Source organism: Clupea harengus, chromosome 5 (assembly GCF_900700415.2).
Source record: "Clupea harengus chromosome 5, Ch_v2.0.2, whole genome shotgun sequence".
NCBI lineage: Eukaryota > Metazoa > Chordata > Actinopteri > Clupeiformes > Clupeidae > Clupea > Clupea harengus.
This window is the reverse complement of record NC_045156.1, coordinates 30,126,143-30,154,135: the sequence shown is the minus strand read 5'-3', so window position 1 is coordinate 30,154,135 and position 27,993 is coordinate 30,126,143. Positions and strand designations below refer to the sequence as shown.

Sequence of the window (27,993 nt, the reverse complement as noted above, 5' to 3'; positions counted from 1 at the left end):
TTTCACAACTTTAGTGGGAGCTCCGTGGCAAGAAATACCAATTCTCACATAATGGGCTTTAACTCTATCTGTATGGTCTCACTCTATGCCGTCTCTTTCTGTATCTCTCTATCAGACTTTACACAAATGTCCTTGAAGATGAAAGAGTGACATCTGAATATGAAGTTGTGGAACTGCATGGATAAGGCAGCCGCTTTAACCCATGTTACCCTTAACCCAAATTTGTTTGTTTGATCTATTTCAAATTGCAGTAAAAGCATTTTCAGTAATTAAACAACACGAGGGGGAAAAAAATACCAGATAAACACCAGATTACATATCACTGTACTGTCAGTTTATTTACAAATGAAAAATATTCGTCATGAGTATGGTTGTAGCAAAGAAATTCAGTTGTACAGTTGGAATAGTCACGGATTACAAGAAATTATGGGTTCAACAGAGAACACCATTAATGCCAATTTCTTTTCTCCACTTGAAGTCAAAGATAGTTTCTGTGCTTTAGTTTACATTATTGTTGTGGGTCTTAATGAGCCAATCCTGCCCATTTAGGATACTTCACATTCCACGCTAACAACATCTATAAGCATTAACAGCTCACATAATTTAAAAAAAAATATTTGTTCATAGAATAGTGAAAAACTATCATAAATGGCCAGTGGTTCTGTAAGACAGCAATTCATTACATTTCTAGAGTAGTAGAGTATGAGAATAGACCTCTATATAAAATTCAAGCATGTTAAAATACATTTTCCTCTTTAAATATAAAATAAGTGGTTGTCCAACAACCAACTGTCACAGGTTCAGTTTACTACCTATTAGTTTATACTTGTTTTGCCAGGTGAAAACATTCCCCACATTGGAATAATTCACCACGTGCACTAGAGAAAAAAAAAAAACAAAGCTCATGGAGATAGGGGATCTGATAATCTTTCTGATGAAATATTTCACTTCAAACTGCACACTTAAAAACATCAGAGTGGTTCTAATCTTTGGTGGTTCCAGGTTCCACTTGCCAGAACGCAAACCATTACTGACAATGTACCAACCCCGGGTGAAGCTCCTGTTTCATTCCTCTCCTCCACCAGGGGTTGTACTCTAAGACGGATCACATTGGCCCCAAACTGTGGGAGTGACTAGTAAAGACTCCTGTTACTGACAGCCTATTTCAAACAGTAAAGCAGATGAACAAATAGAACATGAATGCTTTATCATGATACCAGATCCACATGGTTCTTGCGGTTAGTTGGCAACCAGAGCACCAACTGGAACACTGTCAAAATGAAATGCAGGTGCAAATTTCAAAAGGCAATAATGCATATATTGTAGACAAGAAACCTAAGATGAAGCGTAAAAGGCACCGGTAATTGAAAGGTAAATCATAAACTCTCCTTCAACCAATACCTTAAACAAAGGAATGACTAACAATGCAATTAGTATGGACTCAAGCTGCAATGACCTACAGTGACAGTGCACTTGGAGTCTGTTATTGCTGACACTATATGCTGAAGCAGTGCTCCATATGAGCACTTTTGAACAGAAGGGAGGCCTAAGAGGAGGCAGACCCTAGTGCAATGGAATCAACACAGTGCCATTGCTTAAGAGGCCAACTGCTGCTCTTCTCTGAGGAATGTATGACGGGGACCCTACAGTCCGCCTGTAGAGCATATCATCAGACACAAGGTTGATATCATCATCATCATTGAGGCACATGGACAAAAACACACACATCAAATCATCTGTTTGGTGCACACAGAACATCCAACACATAAACAGATTATTACTTCAGGCTTTGACAAGGGTCAGTTTCCAAAGAGGCTTAGTTCATCTACTATATCTAGTCAAATACACAGACAGGAACATTTGATTTCTTTTCCCTTTTGCAGGTGAATTTATGATGACTCAAGCTTTAAATGAAGAGGTTTCTTGAAGAATACAGTAAAGCTATTTTAAAGGGAAACTTTTTTTTCAAACCTGGGGCCTACTTTCCCATCTTTTGTGGTCAACATTTTTACTAGGGACAAAATCGCTTGAAATCAGTCCAGTGTTGAGTAAGAACGCTAGAACCGGCAACAGCAAAACAGCTGTACGACACCATCCTACGGGGCATGCATCTGCGTCAAAGTAAACCGCTTTTCTCCGCCACTGACAAGCTCATTAAGTGTCTGACTACATGGTAAGGCATCTCCTACTGAGATAGACCCGTGTCTGTTTACCTCAATAACTGTAAAGAAACTGTAGAAAATGACTTTCTACACAGCCATTTTCTACAGGAACCAAACCTGAAACTTAGAAACAGAAACAGCAGAAACAGTCATTTTATTGAGGTAACTGTGGAGGTAAACAAACACGGGTCTATCTCTATAGGGATCATTTCCATGTCGTCAGACACGTGTAATAACGTTGAGCCCGTCAGTGGCGAAAACATGCGTTTATTTTGACCCAAATGCCTTGCCACATGGGATTCCATTGTATAGCTGTTTTGCTGTTGCCGGTTCTAGTGTTCAAACTCAATACTGGACTGATTTTGGTTGTTTTTGTTCCTAGTAAGATTTGGACCTAAAAAGATGAAAAAAGGGCCCACCGTTTCCCTTTAGATCAATTCCATAATGAACCCTGCACTGGAAATAAGCTGCTTTTAACAATAGGTTGCTACATCCACAACAAGAGTTGATAAACTCTTCAAAGATAAAAGGAGTTTGGTTAGTGTTTCCTTTTCAGAACTCTTAAGTGTGCTCAGCATATTAAACAACATAGCAAGATTCTTATGCACAATCTATACATTTTAAGAATTAGTAGATGACAACTATTACCAATCATATACTTGATGTACACAGCTGGTTCATTTTATTGCTTTCCCCCCTCCTCCTCTCGCTTCCCTGTGCTGGTCACGTAACTTCAAGTTCAGATTGAGCTCAACCAGATTGAGTTTCGATTCTAATTCGGCTGAGCCTCCTTATTCCAAACAGTAGTTCTGAAAAAAGAATGTAGAACAGTTCTCTACCATCATAATTCATCAGTCACACATCATCAAACTCGTTTATCTTTGTGACTTTATAAACATACAGCCAGTCTCAGAAGCTGTGTCATAAAGTAACGCGATCTAGAGGACCCCAGGCCTGGTCTCAATCCTGCTCTGCCAACTCATCCATTAGATTTACCAGTAAGATTTAGAGGGCTTGAAACGTTTGAAAAAATATGGTCCAAATTCTTTAACACTACCAGTGCTAAAGGAGGGACAGCGACAGGAACATGGCCCAGGGCCAGCTTGCGTGCCTGACAGTGAGTTCAACGCGTTCTTTCACGCCATGGTTTTGTGCATAGGAAGATTAACGCCGTCTAGCTCTCATTGTCTGGGGATATGTCCTTAGAATAAGCTTGCTTTCTTTGCAATACCAGCAATCCCACTAGTCTGTGGGAACAAGTGCACTTAAAAACCTGGTTTAAAAAAATTATAATAATAATAAAAAACAATAACAAAAAGGAAATATCCACAGCTCATTAGGGAACTTGGCCCGCTTTGATTTAGAGTAAATCCACTGCATCCATCCAGTTGCAACAGTGGGGGTTAGAGGTGAGAGGTGAGAGGTGACGTTTCAGGGGGTGACTGGCTTATGCAAGATGCCCTGCAGGTCCTCTGGTAGGGCGAGGATGATGGACTCAATGTGGCTCTGGAGTTTGGCCAGGGTTCCCGCACGAACAGGCAGCTGCTCTCTCTCTGCTTGGGTCTAAGGGACAACAAACATCCATTGATTTCTGAGAGTAAAGCTGCAGACAAAATGGCTGAATAGAATCCACAGATACTGAAACCTACCAGTTTGTCCTTGAGCTTTAGCACAAGGTCCACGGTCTCCACCTCCGTGTGTTTCTGAATCCGTAGCTGGAGATCCTGAATGTGTATGCAGGAGCAGAGAGGTAAATAGGTGAGGAAGATTGAAAGAAAATAAAAAAAAATAGAGATTCACCTAACCTAGACATAAAATGTTGGTGATGATGGACCTTGACAGATTCATTCTGGCCCTCTGCTAAACAAATCTTCTGAATCCTCACAGTACACATAAAGTATTCTTTCTGCTCACCTCTTCACAGAGTGACTCCAGATGCAGGGCCTCTAGTTTTTGCATCATTTCTTTCCTGCGGTTCCGGAACCATCCATCAAAGTTGGGGGACTTAAGAAACTGCCTACAAAAGGGGAGGGCATTACTCAGACAGTATAGCCAAGGTCACTGAGGAAAGGCATGCTGTTGGATCAGCAATTCTAAGGTTTGCTACTTCATGTGTGACTAGGCCATCGGTGGATGTGTGAATGGATAGTCGTGTGACCACAACGCTCAGTGTGCAGCGGCCCCTAAGAGAGACCATTAAATGACTAGATTTGGGTCCCTGAGAGACCATTAAATGACTAATTTGGCCCCTAAGATAGACCATTAAATGACTATATTCTGGTCACTAAGAGAGACCATTAAATGACTAGATTTTGGCCCCTAAGAGAGACCATTACATGACTAGATTTTGGTCACTAAGAGAGACCATTAAATGACTAGATTTTGGCCCCTAAGAGAGACCATTAAATGACTATTTTGGCCCCTAAGAGAGACCATTAAATGACTATATTCTGGTCACTAAGAGAGACCATTAAATGACTAGATTTTGGCCCCTAAGAGAGACCATTACATGACTAGATTTTGGTCACTAAGAGAGACCATTAAATGACTATATTTTGGTCACTAAGAGAGACCATTAAATGTCTATATTCTGGTTTGTTGTCAAACCAGTGAGGGTTGTCATCACAGCTGTTATTGTCATTTTCACAGAACAATCCAATACAAGGAATTGTCCAGCTGCCTTTCAGAAAACTGGCATCATTTCATCATCATATGGAAGAAGCTGTAGCTCCTAGCCCCACTAATCCCAAATGGAACCACCCCAAATGCTCTGAGCCACTGAGGTGCAGGACGGTACCTGTAGAGGCCAATCCAGTCCCCCTTGAGCCGAGACGTGAGCTGTGGACCGGCCTTCTCCAGCGTCTTCATGAACTCCTCTTGAATGAAGGGACGTAACTGAGGAGGGCTCTGCTCAAGCGAGGGAAGCCAGCGTGGCAGAGTGGGGAAGAAAAGTGCACAAATCCACATGAAGGTGGACAAAAAGCAGGTGATATTTCCAAAAACTGATACGATGGAAAAGAGCAATGAACAAAAATCAGTAAAGTAAGTAAAACTAATGTCAAAGAAGAGAAACATCTGAACATTAATGTATCTGAATATCTAAGCCTCCACACATATTCGATCCTCTTGTTTTAGTGAAGCTGTTCACAAGAGAAAACACCACCACACCTTCCATGGAGAAATACTCTTCTGCAGGGGCATCAGACTGGCCACATATCGCTCCTAAGTAGAGAGAGATGACGACACACACACACACACACACACACCACTGTTAGTCGAGGTTTCTGTATTTAGAGCATTCTTAAATGCCACTGCAGGACTGCTCTTACCAGTGGTATGATGAAGCTCTGGGTTAGCTCTAAGAAATACCGCCGCAGAATTGCATTCTGGGCTGCAGACGGACGTTTCTGCTGGACGCCCTGGGAGACAGCGAGAACAAACAATGATTAAAGGATTGACACACTGAAAACATGGATTGAAGCAAGGAAGCAAATGTTTAATCTTGTGAAGTTGTCAGTCACCTTCTGTAGCTGTTTGATGATGTCCTCGTCTTTGTTCACGAAGGGTTTGTATGCACTGTACACACCTACAGGACATTTCAGACAATGACTGACAACCCGCAATCATTTTCTAATGTGAAAAGTTATCGAAGAACATACAAATTCAGTTATAAGATGTTATCTTACAAACGTCCCTTATACTCAAAGTTACCATGCTCATCATATTTGTTACAGAATTCTCTATATAGCCATGTTAGAAGATTGTTAAGTTTGGCTCTGAAGAGGGGACACAAGTCACTGAGGGCACTAAGGATACTGCACCTGGTTTAGAGTCCAGAGTCTTCAGGTTTTTCAGTTTCTTCACTTTCATCTGTTTGGCCATCTCACCTTCAAGAGGTAAAGTGTTTTAACTCAAGAGATGTCATACAAAACCTCATATCTTAAAAAAAGTTGCACAAGTGTGGAATGGCAACTCTCCAAACTGTGGCACGCATGTTGCAGTGGAATGTTATGAATCCATAAGAGTGGAAATATGTCCATCATTGTACCATCAGTATAAATGTATAGGTGACCAACTTTTTGTTCATGTATGTATGTATGTATGTATGTCTCATTGTATCTTTGTTTCATTAAAAATAAAGTATAAAAAAAAAAAAAAAGAGTGGAAATATGGTGAAGAACAAGAGCAAGTACCTGTCTGCCTTATGTCTCCGATCCGGATGATGTGAGGCCAGTGCTGGAGGGTTTTGGCAAAGAAAGGATTCGTCACGCCAAGGATGACAGATGGCCTAGAGTATGGGAGGGCATACATAAACACACACACACACACACACACACACACACACACACACACACACACACACACACACACACACACACCCTAATTATTGACCTCTGGAAATGACCTCCAGCCCCTACAGTGTGGCTCAATGAACAGACTTGGACCACACAGAGATTCTATTCCATGCTGTGCCACTGGAAGAGTGCAGAGAAGAAGAAGACACCTCTTCATCCTTTCTCCATCCAATCCAGAGATCGGACAGCACACAGGTAGAAACACTAATATTAAGCACCCTGACAGTGCGAACCCACATGACCTTAATCTACAATGAGAAATCATGTTTGTGTGTTTGGTAACCATCTACACTACATTCCGGAGCACACAACAAGACTTTCATACAAGATATGGTCAGTTAGTGAGCTACTCCTATATTAAAATCTTGATATGCCAAATCTTTCCCTAAACATACAATCTACTTCATAAAAAAAGTCATCAGCCTACATAGCATCACCTGTAGTGATTTCTAAAAAGAAACTGTGGATTGTGTTCGTGAGATAAACCCTGTTCTGTTATGATGGACAGCCATGGTCAAATTGAAACAATGAGAGGCAGAGAGAGAAAAAGATCCTTGCTCATAAAGACTTGTATTATAGAGCAGTGAAAGAGAGGATGGGAGGGTTAAATCCAACATAACCCTTTAGCATCTAATGAACTATCGTTTGACCAGTAACTCATGACCACTGGTGGAGATGTTCTTCTGTGATGTAACTTCCACAATACTGTTCTTACAAAGTCCTCTAAACTTGAGTCTTACAGTTAGTCAAGAATCGGTCTTTTAAATAGCCTACAAGAGGCTGTTTTACGTGACAATAATTAGAGGGACACAGTGAAGAGAAACCACAAGAAATCACTTCACACAAAGAATGAAAAGGGAATGAATGTCTCTGGTTTGGTGGCAAGGAAACGCCGCTGAAGTGAGGAGTGTACTCACGGAGCCTGTGTCCTGGTGGTGTACTCCTTGAACTCGTTGTCGTGGATGGTGAAGTACGGTCTGAAGTCGCTGCAGTAGCGCAGTGGCGATATGCAGCTGTTACACAAGCAGACGGAGGAAATGATGAGGAGTGGAAAACAGGACTACTCTGTATGTTCAAAAACATTCCATATGAATTCCCTCTCCATTTGGACCCTTATTACATGGGGATGCCATCAGATTTGGTATTATGGCTAAGAGCACAGAGGGCAAATAACATGAAACTGACTCTGCCAAATAAGGTGATGGTGCCATGAGCTGTAACCAGTTGCTAATGAATTGAGGCCTATTGTATGCACACCCCATGTCAATCTTATATGCAGCATTGGATAGGGGGAAGGCCACCCACATCAACCCCATACGAACTGACCTATATAAGCAACATGAACCAGACCCTGATTCATTACGACATCATTTGATTAGGTTGATGGGGTATCTGGGATGATTAATACATTTACAGCCAAGATTGTATATAAAAGAGCTATTAGCCTGCATACAGAGTACTGTTCACACAAAAACATATGGAAGGGCTGCACAGCTCATCTCCCTCACATATCCTCACTGAAGTCACTTTCTCAGCCCACTCTGAGGGACATCATCCATCCCTGCCTCTAACATCACTAATGCTTCAGACTGAACACAGTGTGGATGCATGAGTCATTCTACACGTGTGGAGGCCATGCAGACGGCACTAAAGACAACCTAGTAGCCACAAACAGTAGGTTGAGTGAGGAGTGAGGAGTGAAGAGTGCTGCATTGAGTGGAGAGTGAAGAGAGAGGAGAGAGGAGTGAGGAGTGAGGAGTGAGGAGTGAGGAGTGAGGAGTGAGGAGTGAGGAGTGAGGAGTGAGGAGTGAAGAGTGAGGAGTGAGGAGTGAGGAGTGAAGAGTGAGGAGTGAAGAGTGAAGAGTGAGGAGTGAGGAGTGAGGAGTGAGGAGTGAAGAGTGAGGAGAGAGGAGTGAGGAGTGAGGAGTGAGGAGTGAGGAGTGAGGAGTGAGGAGTGAAGAGTGAGGAGTGAGGAGTGAGGAGTGAGGAGTGAGGAGTGAGGAGTGAAGAGTGAAGAGTGAGGAGTGAGGAGTGAGGAGTGAGGAGTGAGGAGTGAAGAGTGAAGAGTGTTGCATTACAGCTGCAGCCATAATTCACTTTCATCTCATTATTCCAAGATACACAGAGAAAGACAACTGGTCTGTTAAATACTTTTTCTATTTTGCCAAATGCTTTTCAATCATTTGGCTTCCCTACTGCCTATGTGCTGGAGGTCAGTGTGGTCGCTGCAAGTGTGCTTAGGTTCTTAACTTCTGAATGAACCCTACATCCTCTCACCTGACCAGAGCCAGCACCGTGTCGGAGGAGTCCGATGGAGATGGCGCCATGACAACTAGCGGCTCGCCTAGCAAAACCAATTCCCACAACATCTGAATGTGAAAGAAGACTGGATAGAAACACCTAGGGAGAAATAGAAAGAGCGGAAGACCAATATCAAAAAGTGGTGAGAACACACACACACACACACACACACACACACACACACACACACACACACACACACACACACACACACACACACACACACACACACACACACACACACACACACACACACACACACACACACACACAGTCTGGCCTGAGGAGGTGTAGAGAGCCAGGACACCTGTGCAGTCTGTGTATGTTGGACGGGAGACTATGGACACCTGTGCAGTCTGTGTATGTTGGACTGGAGACTATGGACACCTGTGCAGTCTGTATGTTGGACGGGAGACTATGGACACCTGTGCAGTCTGTATGTTGGACTGGAGACTATGGACACCTGTGCAGTCTGTGTATGTTGGACTAAAGCCCAATTCATAGCGCCGCTCAACACAAAAATGACGCCAAAGAAAAATTTGTGTCTGCTACACTTGTCGCGCACATAAAAAAAATGCGAATGGGCGCAGACGTTGCGCACTCTGATTGGATGGCAACTCAAAGTTCTCCATTCTGGAGTGTGGTCGTGTTCACAGTGTGCACCCAAAGAACTGCTCCTCTACCATCTCCCTCGTCTGTTGAACAAGAAGGTATTAAAGAACTGCTCCTCTACCATCTCTCTCATCTGTTGAACAAGAAGGTATTAAAGAACTGCTCCTCTACCATCTCTCTCATCTGTTGAACAAGAAGGTATTAAAGAACTGCTCCTCTACCATCTCCCTCGTCTGTTGAACAAGAAGGTATTAAAGAACTGCTCCTCTACCATCTCTCTCATCTGTTGAACAAGAAGGTATTAAAGAACTGCTCCTCTACCATCTCTCTCATCTGTTGAACAAGAAGGTATTAAAGAACTGCTCCTCTACCATCTCCTCATCTGTTGAACAAGAAGGTATTAAAGAACTGCTCCTCTACCATCTCCCTCGTCTGTTGAACAAGAAGGGTATTCCCCACTATCTGCCCTTGACATATTTAGCAGTCTCGACCTCCACCTTCGGATTTTTCTCCTCCTCAATAGCTTTAACTCTAACTCTCTGAAATATGCTGTTTGCACAGACATATTACTATATTAACGAAGTTAATCGTGATTAGATGCAACGTTAGAAAATGTAAACAAACGTTGACTACATTGTCATACAAGTGGTCATCGAAACAACAGATGATGTTCAAATCTGACTCCTATAGCGTTGCAACACCGGTCAACCAGAGATGTCTACCTGTCTATTTCAGCCCCTCATTCTGAACTATAGAGATCCCCTCTTTATTTCATAACATACCCCTCTTCACCCCTAGCATTCACCCCAGACCCAGTGGAACTCCAATACTTTGCGATAGCGCTCAGCTCTCTGAAAATTGCAAAAAGAAATGCCACCAGGGGGCAGTACAGTCCATAACATGAGATAAACCTGCACTTCCAACAAGTACCACTAGTCGGTAGCAGTGAGCTTCTCAGAAGGAAAAATGGACATGGCCCATTTTTAGCCACAGTTTAATTTGTAGTCAGCAGTAACTGTCAATAATTGTCAACATGTAATGTACGAAAAGCAACAATTTTATATCAGAGGAAAATTAAGCAAATAATGAACTAGCAACCCCTATTGAAGAGGGAGAGAAGAACATGTACTCACCTGAACAAGTCTACCTCGTGTATAGTAGGAAGGACGATGGACACAAGGTTGTCACCCTGGAACCAAGGGCAGAAGAAGGGGAATGTCAAAGGTACTGCATGATCTGTGAGACCGTTATCTGATATCAGTCTGACCAACAGATTAGAGAGTCATCAATCAATTACCTGTGTTGACTGCACCAGCTGAGAGGTTCCTGGCTTGTCATAACATGTAGGTATACGCAGCTGAGAAGAACCAATTCATAGTTATTTAGAAGGATTTACGAAGAAATGGCACACAATTAGACATGTTTTTAAAGGAGAGAGAGAAGCTTTACCTTCATGACTACCCCCATGATGGGGAGACTCAGTATTTTTCCAGGGGATGGTGTGGGCCAACGATCTATGTCATTACAGGCTAAAGAACATCAGATCAGAAGAATATTAGAAGTTAGACGTTCAGCAAAAACTCCACTGTTTCAAGCCTTTTTCAGATGAGAGACATCAAAAACACAAAGAAATGAAGCAAACCCTAAACAAACTAAAAAAAAAGGCAAAATTTCAATGTTGAACTAGAGTTACATTCAGAGCTAGCTCCAAGGACACCATACTTCTATCAATGTTGAACTAGAGTTACATTCAGAGCTAGCTCAAAGGACACCATACTTCTATCAATGTTGAACTAGAGTTACATTCAGAGCTAGCTCCAAGGACACCATACTTCTATCAATGTTGAACTAGAGTTACATTCAGAGCTAGCTCAAAGGACACCTTACTTCTATCGTGGGTCTTTTTGGCCAATTTGTCTCCCACTTACCTGCTTCAAGGCAAGGCTCTTGCTTCTCAAAGTATTCTGGAGCCAGCAACTTCAGCAGGGAGTGAAAGAAGGTGACATATGGAAGCTTGCTGATCAGGACTAGGGACTATAAAAAAACACACACAATTCATTTAGGTTTTTTTTTTCTTGATTTAGTCATGAAAACACCCTGGACTATGCCTGAAGTCATCATCCTCCAACAACAAATACTAAATGAAATAGTAAACACAAATAGTAAATCAAATGTAATATGAAAACAAAAACTGGCACAATATCAGGATACATTATCAAAAACACACACATGTTCACCATAACCCTAATGTTATGGATGTAAACAAATATTTACTTAAATATATATTTTTTTTTTTAAATGGCCAAAAGAACAGCATATCAGGGCACTTCAGACACTCTAAAAAAAAAACAAACACACAAACTGACACACTCACAAACTATCAGATCCGCATGCTTACCTTCTGAAAGTAGCCCCTTTTGAGTGACTTGTCCCGCACCTGCCTGAAGTAGACATAACCATAGAAATGGCCCTGGTCTCTCTAGAAGAGTAAATTGATAAAAACATGGATGTAAAAAAAGATAAGGGCTGTCTAAAGGCCTCTATGATGGCATACTAGGGTCATTGGAGGGGGAAACATGTTACAGAGCTGGGGGAGGGGAGAATGTTCAGAGAAAAAACTAAATAAACACACACACACACACACACACACACACACACACACACACACACACACACACACACACACACACACACACACACACACACACACACACACACACACACACACACACACACACACACACAATGTACATTTACGTAAACATGTCCCTGATCGACAGTGTACACACATTTCCCATACTTCTACACTCTCTCTTCATACTAGAACTACTGGTTGTTGGTGCAAATAAGACAAAGATACTGGAATAACGAATAACAATGCAAAACATGCTGTGCCAATGGCACAGTGGATGGGACTGGCACAGTGGATGGGACTGGCACAGTGGGCACAGTGGATGGGAATGTGGGATCGAAAAAATGACTTTGGGTTGGATTCGAACCCGTGTCCCCGTGGGCGATCAAGCCCGTATATGGTCGGGGCTACTGCTTGCGCCACAGTGCCAATCAGCAAAGTGGTTCTTTCACAAGAAAACAATTTCGTTTTCTCAGAGAATATGTTTTTTTTTTTTTTTTTTTTTTTTTTTTTTAGGAGTGCACCTTTCAGTGAACAAGAACTGAAGAAGAAGAGGAGGTAGGAGACAGTGGGAGTTTCACCTAGTACCCCATGGCTGAACACTAACTACCATGCACACCGAGTCGGTGTGATTGACCGTGGTTACATGCATTCGAATACATGCTTGACTATTTGCGGTCCGACTACGATCCGATTAACACCCCTGGATAACTCGATCCGATCTGGTTGATAATTCGACTATCGCGGCATGTAAACGGTGAATTGGATTAGGAACTGGACTGCGCATGCTTGAGATCCCGCAGCCCTCCTCCCTCCCTCCCTCCCAGGTCGTGACCCGGATATCAAAAGAGACGATAAATTGTCTCAACTGTTCATACTAATGACACGTTTTTTTATGAATATCCTGCAGACTTGTTGATTCTTGTTGATTATGAACAAACATAACAGAAGAGGTCCGAAGATATGAGCACCTTTACAACCCCTCTTTAAACACGTATAAGGACGTTCCACATTTTATTTGCTTAAAACACACAGCAGTACTGTCAAATCAGCTGTCACTCGGCTATTACCTGACCAATACCTGTCAAACTCGGTGATAGTATTCACAACTAATTTGTCCTTCATTCTATCAAATATGATGAAATTTGGTATTGCACCCGTGAGGCAAGCGTGAGTTAAGTTTTGTTCGGTTATTTGGCGCTGCCCTCTAAAGACGGGGACGGCCCAGTGTTCCGAAAGCCCGATATTTACCGAAATCTCAATATTCCGAAAAATAGTCCCCTGGCATAATTTAAAAATATTTTAAGTGGCACAAAACACACACAGCATTTAGTTTGCGAAGCGGAGCGGAGACGCTCACCGGGCTATCACGCATATAACTTTTCCTAGGCAATATTTGTTAACTTAGCCTACTCTGCCTTTGAATATGGGGTAGGCTACCACTCATGCGGAGGAAAATCACCGGCAGATTGTCGCAGGACATTACGCAGATCTTGTCAAGCACTGACAAAGCATGCGTTGGCTATCATACAAGTATTTTTGTATCATAGCGATGCAAATGCCACGTGTGTATAATAATATTCTGAATTAAAGTTCACGCTTGTGAAATAAATGCATTTATATGTTTATGATTGTGTGATTCATTGGGATGTGCATGTGGGCTATAGTGGTTCACGTTGCTGTGCTCACAATTTCGGAACAGCGGGCTGTCGGAATAATGGGCTTTCGGAACATTGCCATGGAACCCTAAAGACAGAGACGTGACAGGTGGATCGATATTATAGGTAATACAGGTGGAGCGATACTGATACAGCCAGGTAAGTGACAGAACCATGCCTGACAAGTCTATGTGTACATTAAATGGTCCTGAAGTGAACATTTTTTTTACAGTACACAAAAATAAATAAATTAGCCATCAACTAGCTACACAAACAAGACAACACATATTAAAAAATATTTACAAATATTATAATACATTTGTGGTGTTTTGTTTGAAACCTAGACACCAAACAAAGCAAGGACTGTAAAACACCACAGCGTGGATAAACATGTTTTCTTGTCTTTCCAAACATGGCTTTCTAGCCACAGATTCATGTAACTAACCTTGAGGCTGACGGGTGCATCTCGGTCACAGCGGTCCAGAAAGCATCCTAGCGACAACTGCCTGCCTGATGCTTGCCGGAAACGGAAGCAGAACTGTGTGTCACCCAGGCAACCTGCCAGTAGGAAGGGGAAACAGGAAGGACATGTGTCATGAAGGTCCTCAAGGCAGAAAACAACAGTAGATGTGGAAGTATTTCTGTTTATACAATTGCTCATAAAAAATATTTTCCCTTGGTTACCTTGAACATAGAGCAAGTTAATAACACTGTTTAAAGAGGCTCACAGAGAAAACAGTACATTTAATATGAATAATTCTTATGTAGTCTTATTCACAGACCCTTTGGCACTTGTTAGTCATAAATGGGGGACATATCTACATCAACTTAACAGTAAGCTTGTTAACTAGATTAGAGCAGCTGAATACGGTTTTATCTTTATGTTTCACACGAGAATCTGAGACGGAAGCCCTCAAGACAGATTTGCCACTATATCTAATCTATCAAGGACTATCGTTCTTGGTGTTGGTGTGTTCAATCAAACTCAAGTCGATAGCCTAAAAGCATGCAGGTTGAAAGCCACAGAGCCATTAGGACCCTGGAATCTTGGGTCAAGTTCACATACTCTCTGAAAGGCGTTCCGAAGAGGAGGAGGAGAACACACACACACACACACACACACACACACACACACACACACACACACACACACACACACACACACACACACACACACACACAGGGTGTTTCCTTATTCAGAGCCACTCCTACATTCTTCAGCTCTGACAAAAAGTCAAGGAACTCAAAGCTCCTGGCAGTGGCCTTTCCCCACTTGCGTGTGCATGCTTGTTTGCATGGATCTGTATGTATGCGCTGTTTGGCAGCCATTTTGAAACCAATATGAAACCATATGCAATGAGCCTGCCATCCAAATAGGAACGAGCACCCCGTAAGAATTTGAAGTTGTTAACATTTGTCTTCCAAAACATTCAGAAATGATGCCCAGATGAACTTTCTGGTATTACTGCTTCTCACCAGATCACAGCTCAGAGCCCGTCCTCGCCAAGAAGTCAAAGCAGCTCCTAACTTGCTGATTTAGGAGAAACTTAGAAGTTTAGGAGAGCCAGTCAGGGTCAGTCCTAACTTTGGGACTCCTCATGTTTTTGACTAAGAGTAGTTCACAAAGTCCCTCAGTGCTAGAAGTAGACGACTCCAGAAGACTCGTAACTCACTAAGACCAACTCTCAAATGAACAGAAAACAGCAGCTTCCATCATTCAACGTTACAATGTTTTTGAATGCATATGCAGAATTACTGAAAAGACAACATCTCAATCGCGAGGCAATTAATATAGAGCTTGTAACAAGATGTAAGGGATGCAATATGAACAGAAACAACCCACTCAGTTCCGGAATTGAATTGAAATGAAATGAAATTAATTGAACTGAATTGAATTGAATGGAACGCTTTATTGTACAAATAAACTAGCTAACTCTTCTCTACAGAAATGTGTCAACATGTGGCAAGCATACTTCATTATTATTTAATTTGCAGCCTATGTCAAATGTTTATCTTTTTATTTATCGTTCTTTGCAGTAGACTATGAAGCTACTTTCTACCCACCTGCACAGACCTGTCACTGATCAACCAAGGTCATTGAAAACAAACTCATGCATGAGACTTGTCATCAGCCACAGCAGAGTCTCTCTTAGCTTAGGAGTCCTCGCTTTTCTTTTGTAAAAGTTGGTCTCAGCAGTTTGTGAATAGGATTTAGGGGAAAACGTTTAGTGCAACTTAGGAGTACTCTTAGTGGCAAGATAAAAAAAAAAACTTTGTGGATACAGGCCGAGATGTCAGTGTGTGCTCAAACTTGAGTTTAGATTTAGATTTGTGAGACAACCAACAGGGTGTGACTGATGGATTAGTTCATGGTCGTCTTTAACTGCTTGTATAGGAGTACAAAGTGTGTCTATAAAAAGCAGCCCTTACACAAGCATCAACTGCTAATCCTGCTCAGCACTCTGGTCCTCCTGCACACACCCCACATTGAGCTCCCTTCTCTGCGGCAGCCTTTTGGCTGTGGGAACCAGGTCACAAGAAGCTCAGGGTGGTTACTACTGACACAAGGTTAAGGGAGGCAGTAATGCTCTGGAGGTGACCAGTGACGTAGGCAGCAGAGGTTCCCCTCTCTCTGCTGCAATAAATAATAGAATCTGCATTGGGCGCTGAGATTGGTTTCCATAACTTCCCCATTAGGGACACATGGGCTGCATTAATGCACAACAACAACATAACACACATAGTATCCTGACTAGACTTGATCGTGTTCAAGAGGCTGGGCCAATGCCTACATGCCTTCCCTCTGCTCTCCAGTGAATATCAGCGTCTCTTACTTTCCTCATGGAAAAACAACAGGACGGGGCAGCACTCCAATGCCAAACCAGATGTCTGACAAAGTCATCACTAAGTCAGAACTATAAAGCCATCTTGAAATCATCTGGGTGGCATTCCTCTATATTTTACTCACTCACTCTCTCTCTCTCTCTCTCTCTTTCTCCCTCATGCTGACACAGTAAAAACTCCAAAAAGTGGTCAAATATATTACCTCTTTACATATTTCTCATTATGATGGCATGGACCTCATTGCTGTGGCAACACACATGCCTTTCTATTGACCCAAGTGATTCTAAATCACCCACAGTGCACAAGCTACAAGGCAAGTTAACATCCATGCGCCAAATTTCCATCCAACTCTGTCCCACACACAGAGGCATCTATACAATGAGTGCCTGTGGTCCTCCAGAGGAGATTCCCAGCTCACACTCAACACATTAGCCTATTCTGGAGAAAGCGGCCACTACATTTCATCTTGCATGATTAACTGGGTGGCTGCCGAGGAATCTCACCTTTGAACTGGACGATGACTGAGCTTACACAACACAAGAGGTTATGGAATGGGTGCTTTACATAAACATAAGCGAACATCCACAGAATAAAAACAAAGTGAAATGAAAAGATTAAATATTATACAATTAAAAGGAAAGTACAACTTACATAATTAAAAAGTGATATAATTACGCAGGGCAGTAAGAATATAAGAATATAAATGCACAGTAAGAATAGAGTGCAAGTTTAGAGCTCAATCGTAGGCACTTGAGAAGAGAAACGTGGATGTTTGGGGGGCCCATCTAAGCTCTTCTGCTAGTTTATTTCAGTTGGATGCAGCAGGACAGCTCAATGCTGCTTCACCCTCGGGGCTTTACTAGCGGAGTTCACTACTTACTAGGAGTCTTTAAACAGATCAGAGATGTATTTGGGGCCTAAACCATTCAGTCATTTATAGACTAATAGCAGCACTCTAAAGTCTTCTCTGTAACTAACTGGAAGCCAGTGTAAAGATTCTAGAACTGGAGTAATGTGCTCTGTTCTCTGGGTCCTGGATTCAACTCTAGCAGCAGCGTTTTGAATGAGCTGCAGGCTGCAGCTGTTTATTGGTCTTTAAGGGTCACGAAACACTTGATTAATGGCTATTTTTAGGATGATAAGGCCGTGATGGCTGGTGAAAGTGAGATCAGAGTCTATAAAAGACGCCAAGATTTCAAACACTTGGTCTCTAGAGCTCGAGAGTCGAGGTATCCGCAAATGCTAATTCTCTTCGCTTTGCTGCCAACCACAATAATCTGTTTTGTCCTCATTTAGTTGATGCAAATGTGGGCTCTTTTTAAGTATTGATCTGCTCTGAACATGGACAGAATGGGTCTATTGGGCCGTGGTCATCTGGTGAGAGAGACAGATATGTCTGGGTATCATCTGCATTACTATAATAATAATCCATATGGTTGTTCTGTAGAGTTTGGCCCAAGAGCTGTATGGAAGATGGAACAGAAGAGGTCCTACAGATGGAACAGAAGAGGTCCTACAGATGGAACACAAGAGGTCCTACAGATGGAACACAAGAGGTCCTACAGATGGAACACAAGAGGTCCTACAGATGGAACAGAAGAGGTCCTACAGGCTGCATGGAACAGAAGAGGTCCTACAGATGGAACAGAAGAGGTCCTACAGATGGAACACAAGAGGTCCTACAGATGGAACACAAGAGGTCCTACAGATGGAACACAAGAGGTCCTACAGATGGAACAGAAGAGGTCCTACAGATGGAACACAAGAGGTCCTACAGATGGAACACAAGAGGTCCTACAGATGGAACACAAGAGGTCCTACAGATGGAACAGAAGAGGTCCTACAGATGGAACAGAAGAGGTCCTACAGGCTGCATGGAACAGAAGAGGTCCTACAGGCTGCATGTGAGATGGAACAGAAGAGGTCCTACAGGCTGCAGATGGAACACAAGAGGTTCTACAGGCTGCATGTGAGATGGAACAGAAGAGGTCCTACAGGCTGCAGGCTGAGCTCTGCCTTCCAAAGCCTTCACCATGTCCTCAGTAGTAGCAATGAATCAAACAATCTCATGGTGATCAGCCAATCAAATTGTTCTATTTCTGGATATAGAAACATCACCGGCCAATAAGGGCTTGTTTGATACAACGTGGTTAATGCTAGCAAGCAGGGTAGGTAGGCCATTTCACTTCACTAGGCCAGTTCTGTTTACCCAACGCAGCTTTTGCTGATGTTCACAAATAATCGATGTATTTGATTTACCGTGTCTCATAGTGCCATTGCTTGTAGCAAAGGTTAAGCAAGAAATATGGTTTCAAAATGACCTAGCCGTCTCAGAATGCTTAAAAAGTGTGCATTTTAAAGTTATAACAGTTAATCCACCAACGGCTTAACACTCTTTTCGTAATTTCACGTCTATGGTTGCTAACCAGAACTGTTGGAAAGTTTTTGACTGCATAAAATTAGAATAATTTAGTGTCAAACTCAATTGTGTTGAAAAGTTGCAATTGCTACACCATGGCAGACGGGTAGGATTTGGGCATTATGTTGCCCTTAGCTGCCCACCCCACCCTACCTTTCCAAATGCCCACCCCAGGATAACATTAAGGTATCAGTTGAACTCATTTGAGGACATTGTCATTCCTCCATCAACCTAGGAGCACATTATATCTGCGTTCATAACATAGATTAATATTGAGAAATTCGCTGGTAAGTTTCACCAGTAACATCTGGTAAAATAAATGATTTCCAGAACGGCAATGTAAATGTAAATGATGCATACACATATTTTTGTATTGGCAAGGAAGCAGGAACAAACCTGTGTTATGGGTTAATACAATACATCTAGCATATATCCTGGCAGGCTTTTTACAAAGAATAAAATGTTTGTTTTAAAAAGGTAAGCCCCTTGAAAGAAGGGAAGCGGTAGCCTAACTTGTGCAACTTGAATTAGTCAACAGCAAACGACTGTCGTCCATGATGCAAATACACAATGACATTTCTTGTTATTTCTCTTCACACCGTCATCTAATTAGACTAAGGCTGAAAAAGAAATGCCACCCCACACCAGCGCATTTCCTGCCGTATCTTCTGCACTCCCCATTCATGTGGGCTGCTGGTCACTGCTGCTTTTGGGTTTTATGGATCAGGTTCTTTCCTGGTCACTGGGATATCACATATCGCCAGTACATACACACACACACACACAGTAACCAATAGCCTCGCGTTATGCAAATTAATACATTTATATGTCTCCAGTTGACCCAGTGCTCAGCTGAACAGGCTTTCTCTCACCTGTACCGTTCTGCTGGGGTTGTGGATGCTAAGATACAAATTGTATCTAATTATCGCTGAATACAATAGTTACTGGAGACGAACTTAATTTGCTGATGGAGCGCCTGCGATGTGCAGAAAAGAGAGGCATAAGAAATGAATGCCACTGATGTTTATTTTATTTTGAAATTTGATCTCTGTGTTTATAGGCAATAACTAAAAGGCCTTAGCTTTAGGCTGCTTGTCCCAGATTCAGTAGGCCTGTGTTAAACTTAAGTTCATGTTTACATATGAAAAAATATAATATATCTTTTTTCCCCCCAATAAATATTGAATATGTCCGGCCCTCGACTTGGAACGCAGTTTTTAATTTTGGCCCTCTGTGTATTTGAGTTTGACACCCCTGATTTAAACGAAAGGTTTATGTCATATGCCGAACACAGTTGATCTCATTCTTCTCTGTGTCGTATAGAAGTGATGACCAGCATTCCACATCACAGTATCTGATTGAATGGGTCAAAACCAAAAGTATTCAGCGGGACTTGCACAGCTGTGAAGAACACAGGTGTGTCAGAGATGTAATTACCTGAGTTGGAGTCTGGGAAGGACAGGTAGCAAATACTGGTTTTCTAGGGGGAAATGATAGATAATGTGATTTAAATATTATCACGCATTATTAGTGTACAAAATGACATTTCTGAACATTGTGGAACTTACCTCTTTTTCAGTTAGTTTTGAGTGATGTGGATAAATCACCTGAAGGAAACAAGCAAAGACATTATTACAGTGGTATTTTTACAATGAAAGTTACATTTTATCAGCAGTACCCCAAACAGAGCAATTATATTGTCAATACCACTTATTGATCAGCATTGTAACTCTTTTTTTAACTGGTCACAAAAGGCTTTAGTACGAAATTTGACAAACACCAAACCAAACTAGAGCTGAACACATATTGCACAATATCATTTAAAAGGCACAGTCTGTGATTCTAATCCAATATGATTTTTGTGAAAATCAGACTCATGGTCCTCCTGCCGCCCACTTAGAAGATTTTGGCCATATCGCCCACCCCTATCACGGTATTTGTAATTTTATATCACGGTTACGGTATATATCACAGTTTATTATACGTAGGGTGACCAGATTTGAGTTTGTGAAAAAGAGGACACTTCAGCGGTGGCTAAATGTGTCCACAGACATAGGCTTTACAGTATGATCATTTATTTATTGACCCTTAAGAACACCAAGGTGCAGAAACAATACTGCCTCAATAGGCTATTGGCCTAAGCAATAGTGGCCAGTATAGGCCTACTTTGAACTGAACGTTTCCATTGAATCTTTAAATAGTAAGATTAAAACAAAGTGCATGTAGTGGCATTTAGTCCAGTGCTTATGTGGCTTTCGGTGGTTCTTTAATGGACTTTCAGAAGATAAATCAAGGGTTAAAACTTTCTTTTCAATGTTAACGCAATAATGATGAGAAAAACATTTTCTTATATGGCCACATATTAAAATAAGAAAATTAAGAAGTTGGCCATTACACAAAGACGCCCCATTGACGGCTTTAGCCCGTTGCTGCGACGTGCCAACGTCGCCGCCATATTGGTGAGGTGAAGACTGGCCTGTAAACAAACGCAAGTAAACGATGGAGCTGCGGTTTTTCTGGATAAAAAGCACTTTAGCGTTTACATTTCAATATAGTTACAATATGACCTTCATGAAGCTACGATTTCTTGCTGGATTGATGTATTAGACTGCATTAGTTTAGCTCAGTGTTCCCAATAAACTGGCAACTGAGTGTACATGAAACTTTAAGTGTCCTAAACAAAATAGTGGGTGTCTACCAATAGCCCCGACCCTGCATGAATATGTATCAGGCCGAAACTCTGATACGGGAACTGCCACAATGTTGGTTCACGGGGGAAGTTGTAAATTAAGACTGATATATGCTTCTGTGACTGCGTTACTGTGTGGCCACGCAGTAACGCATCGACGGACTCGTGAACCTTTATGGTTCTCCGACGGTTGTGCAATGTAAAAACCCTGTTATTGTAACGGAAAAATACATCTGAGGGGATTTGCGAGGTGTCTGAGCCAGCTATCTAATGTTAGCATGCTACTACTCACAAGGTAAACAGCGATTTTTTTTGCTTCGATTTTTGAAAAGTTACAGGGGGTTCGCAATGACGCAAGGGGGTCTTTCGTGTCTTGCATGCCTGCGTAAAAGGCCAAAATGGATTATTGTCAAACCCTTATCAACTCTGATCTTTTTTTATTCCTGATTTGCAACTCCTTAAAGTCTCACAACAATAAACAATTGCTTTTTCATATTACTAACTACTAACCAACAGAGCATGTCTTGTTGAGTTCTCATGTCTTAAAGCACACAAATACAACCAGCCCTTGTACCATGTCTGACATATTTGTTTGAACTATAGATGATGTTGCACGCTAAGGCAGAGCCTGTGCAGCGAAGCAGTTAGTCATGATCCTGTGCAGCAGGAAGAGTTCTGTGCAGCCACCCTGTTGCCATGCTTTACCAGGCCGCTTCACTTCAGCATTAGGAAGATAAGTAAGTATGCCACATAGTTTGCCATGCACAAGCACCCTGCAGACATGGCGTAGGCCTGGGACAGGTAATGCATTATGTAAAGCTGTGTCACAGTAACATTGCTTGCATGTGAAATCTAGGCATCCTGATTATTCTGTTTTTTTAATCCCCAGGGGATCAGTGCTGAGCCTATCCAGACGCAGGTGGTGAAGTAAAAGTAAATCAGCCAGCAGTGTATGCAAATAATCTACACTTGTATCAAGCAAACACAGGTGAAGTTTTTTTCCATTATTCTGAAATAAGATAAACAATTCAAACAATTTTTCCATTATTCTGACCCAGCCCTTCTCTCAATTGGAGAAACACTGAAAAGCCTGAGGCCCCAATGTCCTGTGTTCTCAGTGGGTTGTCTGAGGCCCCAATGTCCTGTGTTCTCCGTGGGTTGTCTGAGCGATCTTTTGTTGACTCCAGGATTGGATCTGTTCCAAGGGGTTCAGTATTATTTATTACATTAAGAGTAATTCAAATAGCCCCTTAGTGCTAAAACTAGCACCTAAGGCTAGGAGAACTAAGAAGTAGTCGAGAGGACTCCTAACTCACGAAGACCAGCTACCAAACAAAAGGAAAACGTCAGTTCCTATCATTCCACGTCACAATGTATTAGAGTGCAAATGCAGAATCACTTAAAATATAATATATATAGGCTACAGTCTCAATTGGGAAAAAAAATTGGAGCTTGTTAGGGATACGGTAACGTCACCAAGCAACCAAAATGATTGCCATTTTCGAAATTAAATGAAAACATTTTATTGTAAAATTAGACTAGCATCTGTCCACATAAACGCGTCATTATACAGATGCGTTTTGAAAATGGTGTGATACTCTGTCTGCGAGTAGTATATTCCTTTATTATTTCATTTGTAGCCCGTCATTTGTAGCGCAGGCCTACTCACCGCCATCAATCACGCATTGTGGTCAACCAATCATTCAAACTTTTAGTGCAACTTCAGATGCTTTGTGAATACGGACCCAAATAATCATATATACACACGCAACGTATATGCAATGCGGCAATCTTGTCACTCAAAAAACCCAAGGTATTCTGATTTCCCCCTGCACATGTTGCCCAAGACAAGGGGTAAAAAGGCAGTGAGCAATGTCATTCCAAAGATGTTTTAATACTGATCACCTTCCACCTACTTGGTACACAGATATTCCAACATTGCTAGAGATCTTGCTAGAGACTTATAAGAGGTTCAACTAATCTTATTTAAACATGCATCAGTGCAATTCCTGCCCTGGTGCCAACTGATACATTGAGACATGACTGGAGAACTGGAGATTATAGCACATCATTTGTTTACACGTTTAGTAGTACCATTTTAATAGACAAAATGTGAAGCGGGACAGACTGCCGTGGCTCAAACGGTGGCTCTATTGCAGAATCTGTTCACCAGCACCAGTTTGTTGATAGGCAATTGGTTCAGTCAAATGTGATAGGCTGACATCGTTGCAACATAAAAATGTACTGTAAAATTTCTAGCACCCCACCAACTCCTCATTAACGGCAAGGTAGCCCTGATATAGTGCATCAGGGCTAAAATTGGTTTCATTTAGATCTGTATAGAGCAGGTGGATATTGATGGAGATAATTTCCAAGCACTGTTAACGACTTAAGAATCTATGAATCAAGTGCCTTGTATTAATATATTCCTTGTATGAATCATGTGCTTATGAAAGCAGGAACATGGCTTTTGTGTGTATGTGTGTAACTTAGATTATTAGGTGCCACTTAGTCTGCATGTACAAGAGCATGTTTAGACCAGAAGTGATAAGAAGGGTCGAACTGTGCTTCTTCCGACCTTGTGCAAAACTTCCATCCTTGCCTCGGACGTCAGAAATCCACCACGTGGTTTTCCCGGCTGAACGCTAAACTTCTGTCTATATAAACCTTGTGCGATGTGTTTAATATTGCTTCACTTTCAGCCTTGTGCTGGGAGTCAGCCCGATTGCAATTGTTGTTTGTCTAATAAATATACTATATGCAGCTCCGGAGTCCTGAGGTAACTAGGGTGAATTTTCACCTAACAGATATCACAAGGGAACTCTACATTATTGATTTTGGGATATGGGACAGTCCCAAATTCAAAACATGCTGCGCTAAGTGCGCGTTAAGTTACCGTTTTGAAACTTCCGGCTATAATAAAAATCTTTTCACGTCAAATTTACTCATATAGGCTATTGCTGACACTTTTAAAAAACGGTTTTGAACAATGGTCTGATGCAAATAGATTAAACAGTGATAGATTAAAGTGTGGCTTGTTAATGTCATCCCTTTCCTAACCAGCTTCTTAAGAACATCGATTTAGTTTATGTTGTTGATTTTATGAAGTGACACAGCGGGGTTAATAAGGGTTCAGTCTGAGGTTGCGAGGCGGGGCGTTCACGTGGGGCAATTACTTCATCAGGTTAGTAAGTGTGCGGATTGGGTGTCCACACGAACACGGATCCGCTGGCGGGTTCGAATCTTCCCACTCTTGAGACCGGATTCAAAAGGTTACTCCATTCAGTGACCCAATCCGCCGGGTTCGTGTGGAAGAGAGGCCGATACAACAACATTCCCTTCCGGATTCCGGCAATCCATTTGGAATAATCGGATATCTTCACCAGCCGGCTTCCTGAGCCTTTGATACTCCATCTACGATCAGCTAACTTGAATCAAGAAATACAACTTTGGCGTTTCATCAGAGATTTGTCAGAAACGATATGCCGAACCGCTATTCTCACCTGAGATACCAGCCTCTACCATGTCTCTGTTGGATCTCCCCAAGAAGGTCTGTGAATCATGGCTATCAAGTCCGCAAACTAGACATGTCTCTCCTACTTGGGGCACACTAGAATTAAAGCCGGTCGGATCTAACTCAGTCAAACATATATCAGACATATAGGATGAAAACCTGTCGCCCACTAGCAAGCCAACACATCTATATCCAGCCAGGCTTCTCTGTCCTGCACCACCAGCACCTTGGCCTAATAGTTCAATTTGTAGTCGAGGATAGTTTAAGAAGTTTTATACACTACCTGAGCCCAACACACAATACCAAGTAAGTGATACTTCTTGACTGCTGCGAAATACTACAAAGGGAAACCGATGATTTTGTACAACGTGTTTTCAGCTGCTTTGAAATGAGTCGGCAAACTGGATTTAGCCAGGACTGGAAAAGAAGTGGAGGGCTAAGATGCACAAATGCTCAAGATAAGTACATCAGACGAGAGAGAGAGAGAGAGAGAGAGAGAGAGAGAGAGAGAGAGAGAGCGCAAACAGCAGGTTGCTTCATGAGGTATGCCAATGCACAGAAATGCAGACCTTAGAGTTCAATATGAAAAGCCATACCTGAAACTAACAAGTAAAAAGAACATTTTGGAATGGCCAAAAGAACAAAAATACTGGAAAATAGTATAATTGACAGATTAGCCTAAGTTTGAGATGTTTGGATCAAGGAGTACTAATAGGAGACATTCGAAAATGAAAGGATGCCTTCTGTCAAGATTGCTGGAAAAAAAAAAACATGACATTGGGCTGCTGTAAAAAGCAAAAACATGATAATTGCTGAAACCCAACTTTAGAACATTAGTGTATCTGAGCATTATAATGCAAATTGTTGCTCCATGGCACCATTTTAGGCTTCATGTTTATATTTTTAAAGGCAAAAGTAAAGGACTGATATTCAGCAGAAGCTTTTATCCAAAGCGGCGCACATACCACCGACAGCAAGTGGGAATCGAACACAAGTCAGCCGCTAACCACTGCACCACCACTAGACAGATAGCTCTTACTTCAAGTATACCAATCAGGGTCCGCGATTCTGGCGAAAAGTTGTTTATATATATGAGCCAAAAGCCATTCAAATTACCCCCCTCATATCTGTATTCCTGAAGCAATGGTTGGCTGGAATTGTTTATGGATGGGTTCGAGCCACTATGTTTTTTCTTTTCAATGTACACACTGAACGAACAGCTAGAAGACGAGGTGCAATTCCCTAGAATCGACAAAAGTGGATTTAATTAGAATTAATTTAACAAGCACATTAAATAATAAGGCATGCATGTAGTTGAAAGGAAGCAAGACAGCTATATGTAGCGTCAGAAGCAACTTAGACGCCGCTGCAATTTTGGTTTCTTCAAAAACATCCTCATGATGATGTCTGCCCACAGGCGGAATTATTAACATTATTCAGGTTTACTGACAACATCACCAAAGTATTGCAACGTGCCGGGGTTAGCGAAACTTCCACGATGCTGACGAAACCCGGAGTGTCCCCAGCACGCTTTTAGCGAGGCTGTTTGCTCTGTTAGTTCTGTTAGGATAAGGTAATTTCTGTCTCCCTTTTTTGTCCAACGTTACTGTGTATGACTGTTATATATATCCGTGTGTTATGCTGTCAATGTCTGTGCTAGCCCCCTGTGTAAAGTAGTGTTGTGTGCCCACCGCCACGGTCTTCATTATGTCAAAGCTACACTTGACTCCCGTTCCAATCATCGTGATACAAATATGCTAACCCAAGATTCGTTGTTCGCTCATGATAATACATACGTGGGTAATAAAAGACTGCAAGGAAGTGTTCATGACTTGAAGCTAGGTGCTATTTGCGTAGCTTATTAGCTAACGTCTATGGGCTACCTCTGTAATAGTGTACACAATGCTAGCAAGGGCAGGGATACATACGTTCTTGTTTGTCTTGCTAGTACAATTTAGCTCTACGCGAATTTCCAGGATTACAAGGACAATCAGAGGATATAACTTCTCAAACACAACTGTCAGATAATACAGCCTGTTAGGCAGTTATACGATACGGTTGCTAACTTCAGATAACATTATGTTCAAAGAAAGCTAACGTTAACGTGTGCTAAGTCAACATCAATAGTGAAAACATTTGCCAGCTGATGTTCCACGCATTTGATACATGTAACCACTGCGTGGTTACTCATACGTTACTCTATATTTAAAACGTAAATGTTACATAATTTGTTTACCTCCACGGCTTGACCAAGTTCTAGATCGAAACCTACGACACAAATACAATGAAGCCATGCAGAGAATCGGTCCCACGGCAGAAGTAGCTGATCAGATTCCTCTTCTCCAGGCCCATCGCCCGGCATTTCCTCTGCTGGAGAGACTCGGACATCCTGTTCCAATATATCCTCGGACTCTTCGACTTGCTCCTCTATCTCCTCAGCAGTTTGCAAGGCCATAACGGCGAATATTTCTTTCTCTTTGTGTCTCTAACTTTATAACGAGTAACCACCACAGCCACTTCAATTCACCCTGCATACAACAACAGGGGATGGAAGTCCTTGACGTCAGTCACGCTGTACGCGTGATGCAAAAAGGCGGTCTCTATATGAGATTCAACCGTAGACATAAAGAGGTCTTCTTATGTCCATGGATTCAACCAAAGTCCTTATATCAACCAACCACACACTGTACATGATTTAATCGTGTTTGGAGACCGACTTGAACACGATAATTCAATTCAATTTTATGTATTTATATTACTGAAATAACGGAAATTGTTACAAGGCACAGAACTCCCTACTTTTAATT

At 41.9% G+C, this 27,993-nt stretch overlaps 1 protein-coding gene across 1 annotated transcript; it reads right to left on the bottom strand.

Moving 5' to 3' along the window:
- Nucleotides 1-312: 312 nt before the first annotated feature.
- Nucleotides 313-27,869, bottom strand: dennd6aa (DENN/MADD domain containing 6Aa). The gene is made up of 20 exons (XM_031568502.2): nucleotides 27,423-27,869; nucleotides 20,552-20,590; nucleotides 20,421-20,463; nucleotides 14,166-14,278; nucleotides 11,829-11,909; nucleotides 11,359-11,464; nucleotides 10,880-10,959; nucleotides 10,728-10,787; nucleotides 10,564-10,619; nucleotides 8,795-8,917; nucleotides 7,435-7,530; nucleotides 6,356-6,450; nucleotides 5,984-6,049; nucleotides 5,684-5,748; nucleotides 5,492-5,581; nucleotides 5,331-5,384; nucleotides 4,960-5,069; nucleotides 4,077-4,179; nucleotides 3,812-3,886; nucleotides 313-3,725 (listed from the first exon to the last, which is right to left on the bottom strand). Exons 1-20 carry the CDS (start codon nucleotides 27,639-27,641, stop codon nucleotides 3,594-3,596), a joined length of 1,806 nt encoding a protein of 601 aa, XP_031424362.1. The 5' UTR covers nucleotides 27,642-27,869; the 3' UTR covers nucleotides 313-3,593.
- Between the last annotated feature and the right edge of the window lie 124 nt (nucleotides 27,870-27,993).